The sequence below is a fragment of the Vespula pensylvanica genome, chromosome 16 (assembly GCF_014466175.1).
Source record: "Vespula pensylvanica isolate Volc-1 chromosome 16, ASM1446617v1, whole genome shotgun sequence".
In the NCBI taxonomy this organism is placed as follows: domain Eukaryota; kingdom Metazoa; phylum Arthropoda; class Insecta; order Hymenoptera; family Vespidae; genus Vespula; species Vespula pensylvanica.
The window spans coordinates 2,839,651-2,851,816 of record NC_057700.1 but is presented as its reverse complement, the minus strand read 5'-3'; the positions used below and the strand labels follow the sequence as shown (position 1 = coordinate 2,851,816).

At 46.5% G+C, this 12,166-nt stretch overlaps 1 protein-coding gene across 5 annotated transcripts in view; it reads right to left on the bottom strand.

The window, feature by feature from the left end:
- Window positions 1-10,506, bottom strand: part of LOC122634860 (one cut domain family member 2-like) — a 106,715-nt gene extending 96,209 nt beyond the window's left edge. For all 5 annotated transcript variants that reach the window (XM_043824240.1, XM_043824241.1, XM_043824242.1 and 2 more), the window contains exons 1-2: window positions 9,674-10,506; window positions 5,496-9,066 (exon numbers count right to left, since the gene is read on the bottom strand). In XM_043824240.1, the coding sequence (XP_043680175.1) occupies window positions 5,496-7,605 (2,110 nt within the window). In that variant the 5' untranslated portion in view covers window positions 7,606-9,066; window positions 9,674-10,506. The remainder of the gene's footprint in view (window positions 1-5,495; window positions 9,067-9,673) is intronic.
- Window positions 10,507-12,166: the final 1,660 nt, after the last annotated feature.

Genomic DNA, 12,166 nt, shown 5'->3' with positions numbered 1-12,166 from the left:
TTTTTCTTTCGTTCTCTTTCTCTCTCTCTCTCTCTCTCTCTCTCTCTCTCTCTCTCTCTACACACACATATATATCTACATATGTCTCATTCGCTCTTTCTTTTTCTACCTTTCGCTCCCACCGATCGAGCCACCTCGCGACAGATGATGTGGGTACCACGAGGGGTGCTGACGTCATTCCGAGTATAACCGTAAGCACTTACCACCTAACTCTCTCTCTCTCTCTCTCTCTCTCTCTCTCTCTCTCTCTCTCTCTCTGTCCCTCTCTGTCCCTCTGTCTGTCTGTCTCTCTATCTCTCTCTCTCTTCCCCCCTCTGTCTACCTCTCAACCTATTCTCTGTCTTCTTTTCACTCTTGTCCTAGACTCCTCGAAAAGCAGGTAAATTTTTTACATCAGAATCCGTTAGTATGCTTGCTTTCGTAAGTGGATCATCCTTTTCTACTTCTAATCTTTCACGTGGCGATATGTACATGTTCAATAAAAAAAAAAAAAGAAAAAGAAAAAATAAATAAAAAGAGAGAAGGAGAAAAAAAAGAAAGAGAAAAGAAAAAGAAACGGAAAAAAAAAGGAAAAAAGAAAGCAAGCAAGTCCTAGAATATTCTGACATCTGATTTCCAATATCTGATATCCAATAACCGATATATTAAGTTTCTAAACAGGAAGCTATACGCAGGTAGAGAGAAAGAGAGAAAAAGAGTGAGAGAAAGAGAGCGAGAGAGAGAGAGAAAGAAAGAGAGAATAATTCTATCGATAAGATTCCAGCTTTCATATTACATATTTATATCGTGTATTAATAATAATCCTTGTAATGCATGACGATAGTGTTACCTGCCTTTAAAAAAAAAAAAAAAAAAAAAAAAAAAAACAGAAAAAAAAGTAAAATAAATGAAATATTTCCTGCCAAGTCCGTCGATACTGATATAAGATCTTTCAATAAGTGTCTGACGAATATCGTTTCTCTTTTCTCTTTCTTCTTTTCGAATAATAAATAATTTTTTCACTCAAATTTTTTAATGACAATCGATTGAAATGTTTGATTAATGAAAAAGAGAAAAAAAAAGAAAATTGCAGGATCTTTCATAAAAAGAAATAAAAAGATTATCAAACTTCCGGTTTGATCGATATTTATGTATGTATATATATATATATATATATATATATATATATATGCCCTTAACAAACGAGATATTCGACTAGGCTTAATTAATTTGTGATCAACCTGTATATGAAATGACAATAACGATCGAACGGCCAGCATAAACATTTTTTTTACACGATACGAAATAATGATGTCAATTGACCACCAAGGATCATGGGCTCTGTATTATATTTCTTTTTCGACTATATGTCAAATGTCAAATTTACGCCAACAATCCGTAAACCATCGAAGAGCTTCGAAAAACGAAATTCGATCGGTCATCGATGAAATTGAACCGCAATTATGCGAAAAATGTCATCGAAAATATAACGAAAAAAAAAAAAAAAAAAAAAAAAAAAAACAAGAAAAAAAGATTAAAAAGAAAGAGGAAAAAAAAGAAAATTAGTCGTATCGCGAAAAACAAGGGAAAAAATTGCTATGGTCGCCCGTTTGACCGATATTGTGTTTCACGTATAATAACTGTAATCGATCCTATTATATGACACGATAATATGATTTCTTTCTTCCATTTCTTTTTTCTTTTTTTTCAAATTGTTTAAATCGAAATGATTTATTTAAAAAGAAAGAGCTTTCGTTAACACTCATTTAAAGACTCTATTCTAAATCGAATGTAGTTTCTACCTCGGAATTCGAATCAACTGCACAGACAATTGTATTTAACCATGGAAATACTCGTTAAAGATGAGAGAAAAAAACGTACACAGGAACACCCACGCACACGCACGCACACACGATTTTTATCTATATCATTAAAACTAGTAAAGAAACAACTATGATCGAGTCTCGATTAACGACGAATTATCATTTTGCGCAAGATAATTTCAATGGAGATCCTAAAAATAAGGAAAATACACGATCCTGTTCCTCTCTATATATACACACGAACGAATATATGTACACACGCTCTTTCTCTCTCTCTCTCTCTTTATATATGGTGTGTATCTCTCTCTCTTTCTCTTTCTCACGTGTCCTCTGACCCACTTTGACGATCTATAATCAGCGTAAACGCAATTAAATGGGAGAACGACGACGACGACGACGACAACGACGACGATGGTGCTGGTGAGATAGTTACGGTGGTGGTGATGGTGATGATGGTGGTGGTGGTGGTGGTGGTGGTGGTGGTGGTGGTGGTGGTGGTGGTGATGGCAGAGACGGGTGGTAGCGGTGATACGCGCGAACGATGGTCATTACTAGATGAATTTCACCAGGAACGAGAAACACGTAACAGAGGTATGTAATTTACAAAAGTGCATCGTCAAACTACGTCGATTGATACGCTTGCAATACAACTCTTTCCCCTCTCCCATCCCATCCACCCCGTCAAAACTCCATCTCCTATAAAAACTAATTATTCTCGTTATATACGAGTATGTGTATATCCACGTGTGTTCGTATTCGTGTCCTTGTGTGGACGCGTGTATTTGTATCTGTGTACGTGTACGTACATGTCTATATTATACACATATAAAAAATATATATATATATGTATAGATAGGGATGAAAATATATTTGTCGTTGAATTTTACAAAACGTTTGTTCCTATATTGCTTTAGGCGAAACTATTATATTACGGAACGTTATCGAACGCGAATCAAGCGAGATCCGAAAGTTTTCCTTCCTTTTTTTTGTTTTATATTTTGTTTTCGTTTTCGGGATAACAGATAGAAGAGGTGGGGGTTGTAGAATGGGGGAATTACCTTTCGCAGGATATTCCGACGAACGCCGAGTTGGAAATTTTGTAATTTCTCTGCTCTCTTTCCCTCTCTCTGTCCCTCTCTCTCTCTTTCTTTCTCTCTCTCTCTCTCTCTCTCTTTGTCTTTATCTACATACATCTATCTCTTTTTCTCGCACGGATATTCATCCTACCCCAACACCCTTTACCCCACGTTCTCTTTAAACGAAACAACACGCGGGAACGAGCGAACAAGAAAACAATGGCGAATTCTAATCTCAAGGGCACTGTATCGAACCCTTTCTTCTCTTCTTCTTCTTCTTCTACTCCTTCTTCTTCTTCTTCCTCTTCCTCTATTTCTTTAACACCTACTACTTCTTCTTCTTCTTCTCCTTTTCCTTCTTCTTCTTCTCCTCTCTTGGCTTTGTCTACTTTTGGGTCGACCCTTTACTACTGTCACCTTTTCTTCGATCCCCCTACGACTCATCCTGCTACCCTTTATACGGCCCTTAGACAATTCTCTTCTACGAGAGACTCGAACTAAATGTAGGATAGTTACCACATCCCTTCTTATACCGTATCTCTCTATCTCTCTCTCTCTCTCTCTCTTTCTCTTTGTGTATCTATCGTTCTCTCACTTACACACACACACGCACATAAACTTAGTCTATTTCTCGTTACGACATTGACTTTATATATAAAACGAAATCATAGGACAAATAAAAATACGGAAGGTCGAGGGTCATAAGGAAAACGTTTACACGCAACACGAACGAGAAGTACTATATATTATACTTGTTCTCAGCTCTCTCTCGATAAACTCCCCGAACGAAAACGATAATAAAACACCGGGAGTCGCCGAACACGTTCGATAAAAAGAACTCTCTCACGCGTAAGAAAAACTAAAGTGGAAAGAAGGAAAAAAAGGAAAAAGAGACGGAGGAGGAGGAGGAGAATCAGAAGGAGATCATGCTTCTTCGGAGGATGGAAGCGAAATGAGAATTAAACGAGACGTTGATGTGACCGAGCAGTTCGTCAAGTACGAATGCGTAAGAACGAACGAGAAGTAAATAAATAAGATACGAAAAACTGTGTGTGCGTGAGGATAAGAGAAAAAGAAAAAAGAACAAGAGAGAGAGAGAGAGAGAGAGAGACAGAGAGAAACATAGAGAGAATTAGAAACAAACAAACAGACGGAGAGACAGATGAGAAGGAGAAAAAAGAGAGAGAGAGAGAGGAAATCTCCGTGAACTACTATAGTAAGGAGACAACAACACGAGAGACAGAGAAAGAGAGAGAAAGAGAAAGAGAGACAGACAGACAGCTGTCTATCTTTCTCTCTCTCTCTCTCTCTCTCTCTCTCTCTCTCTCTCTCTTTCTCTCTCTCTCTCTCTCTCTCTATCCCGATACGTATACGTCGGCCAGTAAAGTGAGTAGAGGAAGTCGCGCAAGGCAGATAAGGAGGACGGCTAGAGGACGGTCGTCAAGGTGGTGCGCTTTGCACGAGGGAAAAGAGCGGGGTGGGGGGTGACGACAGCGTGCTGGCGGCATGGCCAACATGGCGTCTCTAACGAAAACCTTCGAGGTCGCGTCTGCGCTATTACGATAATACCGCGTGACCGCGATCAATAACTCTACGCGGTGTTGTGCCGGGGCAAAGGATGTTGAATTCGAAAAGTGTTATTCCGCGCGTCTATCTCTGAATGATATGGAAGGGAACGCCTCTCCACGTGGTATCCACGTGTGCGCTTCCGCCGCGTCTCTCCGCGCACGTACACCTCTTCCACGCGCACCCCTAACCCCTCTAACCCCCCCATTTAACCCTGGTTGCATGCAACCACGAGCAAAGTGCAAAACCACCTACGAATTTTAATCTCTCAGGTCTCAGGTCGAACGATTATTTTGCTCTGCTATATATTGCAAGGGAAAAAAAGAAAGATCGTTTATGAGTAGTCGTCGTGGTCGCATAGTAGTTAAGGGTTTTTTAAAACTGGTCTACTGTACTGACAAAGGTAAACGTTTGTTGATGTATCAACGTATAGATCGATCGGAATGAATCTCGCGTATGCCGCGATCAACTTCTGATTCTGACGTTTCCTTCGACAAGATATCCTTAATTTGTCTAAGAGTCTAAGAGAACTCTTGTTTTAGCACCCAGCGATGTGATTTCCAGCCACGATGGAGAACGATGAATATCGTTGCAGATTACGTAGCGTTGGACACTAAGAAACCATTTCAATGGTTTAAGATCTTTTTTTTTTTTTTTTGAGTGCGTGCTTCCTTTTTCGTTCGTTCTTTTCTTTTTCGTCGTTTTCGTTCTCTTTTTTATCTATCTTTTATTGTTTGTTCTTGTTTCGCTTTTTTCGTGTAAAAGTCGTGCGAGATGGACGCTCGAGCATGGAGCACATAGGTCGATAGTTCGTTTGACGTTCAAACTCTTACGAAGGGCGAATAACCGTATCGTGGATAAAGAAAGAACCAAGAAAAAAAAGAGAAAAGAAAAGAAAACAGACATCGAGAAGTCGCGATAAAGCGAAACCTTGCACGTGTCGGTAGTCGCGAGGTAGTCGCGATAAAGAGAAATCCGAGACGCGACGCTAAAGAAGAACAAGAGACAAGGTGGGACGATGAAGTTCGGGATATTCCGTGTGAAGACTAACCTGCTAGACGCAAGGCCGACATTCTTTGAAACTCCGGCTCCTGCAGCCACTTCCACATACGTCGAAACGTTTCCCGGCCGCTCTTGAGCTTCGACCAGGGCTTTGGATTACGTAGGAGATCACTGAGCGTTCCCTGACTACGGCAGAGTACCCTCTGGGCGAATATCGCCTGGGGTATGCTGTACCTCTTGAGCTCGGCGCTGATCCTCTGTGCCAATTCCTTCGTGTTGATCTCCTCGACCTCGCCGGCACCGTGGCCGGCCGAGGAGACCGTCTTCATGACGACCGACGTGTGTTGCACGTGCTGAGTGTGCGATATAGTCTGTTGCGCCAACGATTGCTGCTGCTGCTGTTGCTGCTGCTGCTGCTGTTGTTGTTGCTGCTGCTGCTGCTGTTGCTGCTGCTGCTGTTGTTGTTGCTGCTGTTGTTGCTGTTGTTGCTGCTGAAGCTGCGTCTGTATGGGCGGGGGCGAGGCCGCCGGCACCGAGTGCGCGGGCGGGGAATGATGCGAAGGCGCGAAAGTGGCGGTCGCCGAGACGGCCGGCGGCGAAGACGGGCTAAGTGCGGCGGGACTCTGTTGTAGCCTCGGTAGGAAAGCCGGATCATAGTGCGGACTCGCGGACTTGTGCGGCGAATTCAGGGCGCTTTGACTGTAAGCGCTCTGTGGCGAGAGAGGACTCGGCTGTAGGCCCGCACCGGGCGAGGGATAATTGTGCGGTGGCGACATTCCCATCGAGGGTAGCTTATCGTACGCGTACGGCGAGCCGCCCATACCAAGGCCGATGTTACCGAGGCCGTTGTTCTGCATCACGGCGAAGCTACCGGTTACCCCGCCGGTCGTGTGACCGTACACAAACTTGTCGCTCATCGTCGAGATCGGCGGTAACGGCTGCAACGGCGTCAGCGTCGCGTACGAGGAGCCCGGGCTGAAGCCAGGCGGCGACATTCTTTCGGTAACCGACGTCAACGTTTGATAAGTCGGCTCCGGTTGCATCGCCCTGAAGTCCGTCGCGTCGATCATGCTCGCGACCGAGACGCTTATCCCCGACGTCGGCGTTAGCTTGCCCGGACTGAGGAGCTCCGAGTCGTCGGCGTCGTCGCGCGAGTCCACGTCCACGTCCTGAGGTGGCACGATCACCGACAGGGACTCCCTCGCGCTGCTCTGTCTACCACCACCACCGGCACCACCACCACCGCCGCCGACGGCGCCGCCGCCACCACCGCCGCCACCGCCGACGCCGCCGCCACCGTCACCGCCACCACCGATGGCACCTCCACCGCTGCTGGTACTGCTGGTGCTGCTGGTGCTGCTGCTGCTGCTGCTACCGCCGCCGCCGCCGCCGGTACTACCACTACCGCCTCCACCACCACCTCCACTACCACCACCACCGACGACACTACCACCACCACCACTACCACTACCACCGCCACCACTACTACTACCACCACTACCGCCGCCACCACCACCACCACCAGCACCAACAGCACCACCAACACCGGCACCGTTTCCGTTACCACCGCCTCCGCTACCGATCGTCGGCCCTTCCTGAGACGACGAGAGATCTTCCGCGGCAACGAGATCTCGTTCCTCCTTAACGCCGAGCGCGCCAGCAGCGAGCAATTCGAGCGGTAGGCTCGCGCACGCGATGTCGGGACTTTGAGAAGCCGACGATGACATACCCTCGATACTACCACCTCCACCGTTGCTACCGCCGCTTCTACCACCTCCAATTTCGTTAACCTCGTGGTGTTGCTGATGGTGGTGATGATGATGATGGTGGTGATGTTGCTGCTGCTGCTGCTGTTGCTGTTGCTGCTGCTGCTGTTGCTGCTGCTGCTGCTGCTGCTGCTGCTGCTGCTGCTGCTGCTGATGGTGGTGATGGTGATGATGGTGCTGGTGATGATGATGGTGGTGGTGTCTACCCCCACCAAGCACGCTTCCCCTACTACCTTCTCCTCCTCCTCTTCCTCCACCAGCCCCACAATTTCCATTCGAGCCACCCCCACTGCCGCTGCGGCCATGCGTAGAGACCGCCGCCGGGGAATCGACCGAGTCCAGTAATTGCTCGCTATGCGATTGATGATCGGCTATGTCCCCTATACCTTCCATTTACGCACATCTAGTTCGGGTAGGCGCGCACTCGCTCGCTGTCGTGACTGGACACACACCGCGTGCACACTACGTAACCGGGATTTTTCGAATTCACCGCGCACCCTTCTTCCTTCGCACTTTTCTCCTCCCCCTTCTCCTCCTTCTCCTTCTCCTTGTCTCTCACAGTTACTTGTCCGCGCGAGTAAGCGAGCAAACGAGCAATCAAGGATACAAGTACGCACGCACCGATCAAAAAAGTTCTCTTCTTTCGTTAAACTCGAAAGGCGCCTCGTCACCGCTCTTCTCGTCGTCACTGATCAGCACCCTGGCAACTGGCACCTTGGAAACCTTTCAAGGCTCCCGCTCTCGCCTCTAACACCTTCGTGAATCTCGAACGAAGCTCGAACGTCGCGCCACCGTTTACGACAAGATTGATTCTGATATACAACGAGGACGGCGCTGTCGATGTTCCCGGTGATGCTTCTGTCGACGCTCCGCCACGACGGATCGGCATAGAGATCCGGTGGTACCACAACGGCGGCGTCCACCGTGCGCCCATGACATACGCGGAGCGATTGAGAACGCGCGGACGCTTAGCCGGCCGAGAGAGAGAGTGTGAATACGGTACGCTCTCTAGTAGTAGCGGCAACGGCTACGTTCTACGGAACCTCCTAAACGAAAGAACGACGAAGAGAGCGACGAGGAAAGAAAGAGAGAGCGAGGTGGCTCGGTCGCAAACTCTCTCTCTATCTCTCTTTCTCTGTCTCTCTCTCTCTCTCTCTCTCTCTCTCTCTCTCTCTCTATCTCTCTTTCTCTCTATCTCTCTCTCTCTCTCTCTCTATCTCTCTCTTTCTCTCTCTATTTCTGTCTCTTTCACTTTCGAGACAGCGGTGCCCACCGGTACCCCGTCTGGGCCCTTCCGCTCCGCCCCTTTCCTCCGGCGGGACGACCAGCGACACAACCACCACTACCACCACCACCACCACCGCCACCACTACCACCTGGTCTATTCTACCACCAATGTTCTCGAGTTTAACGACGGCGTTACCCGCGCGTGCCGTGCCGTTCCGTTCCGTTCCTCCTGGTCCAGGTGTGAGTCTATACTCTCTCTGTCTCTGTCTCTCTCTCTCTCTCTCCCTCTCTACCTCTCTCTCTCTCTTTCTCTCCGTCTCTTTAACCCTCTCTTCCTGTCCTCTTCCTTCCTTCTCTCTTTCTCTTTAAACACGGTCTCTCTCCATAGGGGAAAATCAAAAACGACGGAGAGTCACCACCACCACCTCTACTACTACCACCACCACCACCACTTTTCGAGCGCCCTCCTTTTCGTACTTGCGCACTTTCGTATACCGGGAATAGTCCCTTCCTCCACGCGTCCAAGACTTTCACCCCTTCGACACGTATGGTATCCACGTGAAAACTACCCCTTCCGTCCAAAAGCACACACCACTTTGTCGGACGCGCTCTCACTCTTCGAAATATCTATGTGTATATATATATATATTTATATATATATATATGTATGTATATATGTATATATAAAATCTGCCGCGTTACGCGAGACCGTCCGTTTTAAAAATGTTCTTTCCAGCTAATAAAGAAGACACGAAAAGTGTGCGTTTATATATATATATATATATATATATATATATATACATTCTTGTTTGTTGTGTGTATGCGCGTGTGTCTGACCGTGTGTTATCGTGCGTGCCGTGTGTGTGTGTGACGATTTAAAGAAAAGAAAAAAAAAATAGACGACAAGAGATAACTCTTAATGTGAACGAAGAAAAATCCCACAAATTTTACTCTGTCCCTTCAGCCGTACCGAGGACGGTCCTATATTATTAACCCGAAGTCAGCCGTTTAGTGAAAAATCGACGATCGTACGTGAGAATGGTCGATCCGATCTTCGAAAACGAATTCATTTTAACGTTTAACGTTTAACGCTTCTCCTTTCTATCTATTTATTTATTTATTTTATTTAATTTTATTTTTATTTTTATTTTTAACGGCGGAGATAATGATACAGAAGAAGCACCGAACAACGCGTTGCGTCCCTGCAAAGTGTGACGTTTCCAATCAACCCCACCAGTCTTCTCTCTCTCTCTCTCTGTCTTTCTCTCTCCCTCTGTCTCTCTATCTCTCTGTCTCTGTTCAGCTCATCCACTGCTACCACCCACTACCAACCACCACCACCACCAGCACCATCAGCACCGCCACCACCACTTCTACTACTACTATTATTACTACTACTACTGTTACTACTACCACATCAATGACGATACTACCGGGAACGTTATTCTCGTTTCGTAGACACACGAACACCATCAACGCATAACACGAACGATTACGAGGCACACAACATAGCCAACGTCGTCGTCGTCGCCGTCACCGCTGTCGTCGTCGTCGTCGTCGTCGTCGTCGTCGTCGTCGTCGTCGTCGTCGTCGTCGTCGTCGTCGTCGTCGTGGTCGTCGTCGTCGTCGTGGTCGTGGTCGTGGTCGTGGTCGTGGTCGTCGTTGTCGTCGTCGTCGTCGCCGCCGTCGTCGTCGCCGTCGACGCTGGCGTCGGTTACCGCGGCTGCCACCACCACTGACCGGCACCACTAGCGTCAGTCAGCTTTCTATCGATTTTCCGATACCTCGTGACCAACGTTGCTCGATGTGCCCGATACTTCGAGCATAAACATCGACTGGCGTCACCTGTCCTCTCTCTCTCTCTCTTTCTCTCTTTCTCTCTGTCTTTCACTCTCCCTCTCTTTTTCTGTCTTTCTCTTTCTATCTCTATGTCTTCCTCATCCACCACGACTAATAACTGAAAATCGGACCATCGATGCTCGTTTCTTCGATATTGACCATCCGATCGACACTGATCTTCTTTCTTCTATTTCTCTCTCTCTCTCTCTCTCTCTCTCTCTCTCTCTCTCTCTCTATCTGTGTTTCTTTCTCTCTCCGTATCTCTCACTCTCACTCTCTCTCTCTCTCTCTCCTTCTTTCTCCTTCTTCCTTTTTTTTTCTTAATCGATCCCTCGGTACAGCAAATCGATCAAAATATTTATTCGCATCAATTTAGTTTTTCCTTTTTCTCTTCTCTCTCTTCCCTCCCTTTCTCTGCTAGCTCTCTTTCTCTCCCTCTTTCACGATATTCCCGAATCTCGACAGGAATGTCAAGAGTTGATCACGAAATAGTTAATAGTCGAAGAAATATTAACGCGGAACGATCCCGATCGATGATGTATCAGTTTCTTTAGTCTCTCACAGGAGTAGGAAACACGCGCACGTCGCGGTCGTCGCAATGTCCGAAGAATCGATCACCGTTCCGGACACGTCAATCGGCTGATCAATAACGACCAACCAACACGAGTTCTCGTCCACCATCTTTAAAAGCCATCATCATCCCTTGGTTGCGTCTGCTCTCTCTTCTCTTTCTCTCTCCTCTCTCTCTCTCTCTCTCCCTCTCTCTTTCCTCCGTCTCTTTCTCTATCTTTTTTGCTTTCTGTAATCCCTCTCTTGAATGTTTAACGCGAGAATCACGATGATGACGCCATAAACGAACGTAACTTACTGTCCATATTATCTCTATCTCACTCTCTCTTTCTCTCTCTCCGTCTTTATCTCTATCTATCTATCCGTCTATCCTCTTTCTTTACTTCTATCTCACGTAGGAATCCTAACACGTACACAGATACATAACACAGAGAGAAACTCTTTAAACGTTTCGAAGCCGTTTATCGAACTCGGTCCACTTCGATCGTCCTTCGAGCACCGAAATCGAAGAGAGTCGCGGGATCAAAAGGTCGATTCTCTGGAATCCCTGGCAGCGTAACGCGCATCTCCCTGCGCTGTATGTGACGGGGTTGCCCCGACCGGGGTGGGGGCCACGGGGGGAGAGTGAGTGAGTGAGTGAGTGAGTGAGTGAGTGAGTGAGCGAGTGAGCGAGTGAGTAAGAGAGAGAAAGATGGAGAGAGAGAGAGATAGAGAGAGGGAGAGAGTGAGAGAGAGAGAGAGAGACAGAGAGAGAAAGAGACAGAGAGAGAAAGAGAGAAAGAGAGACAGAAAGAGAGAGAGAGAGAGAGAGTGAACAGCTTTCCAAGATGTCGCTCGGTCGCTCGCTCGCTCGCGCGCTCGCGTGCCTTCGCACTTTCTCAGACAAACTACCACCACAGTATTATCACGATTTTCATTGCCGATCGATCTTTACTTCCTTGACGACGATATATCGGATTGGAACGTACAAACGTATAGAACGTATTATACATACATAACGTAGGTTGTTAAGTACGTACTACGTATATATTATATATACATACGTACATACGTACGTGACCTGATAGAGAGAATACATACATACGTATATACGTATGTATGTACGTTGGCCTCGATGAAAAGAAGCAAGTTAGGTGCTGAATAGTCTCTCTCTCTCTCTCTCTCTTTCTTTCTCTTTCGCTCTGTCTATCTCTTTCTTTCATTCGAGAGTCGATACGGAAATCAATGAACACCCTTCGCTATACCAATAGGTGTCAGAATCTATCCCTCCCTCCCTTGGATTCTCAATTTTGACAAAAACCTTTTTTTTCTATATCTA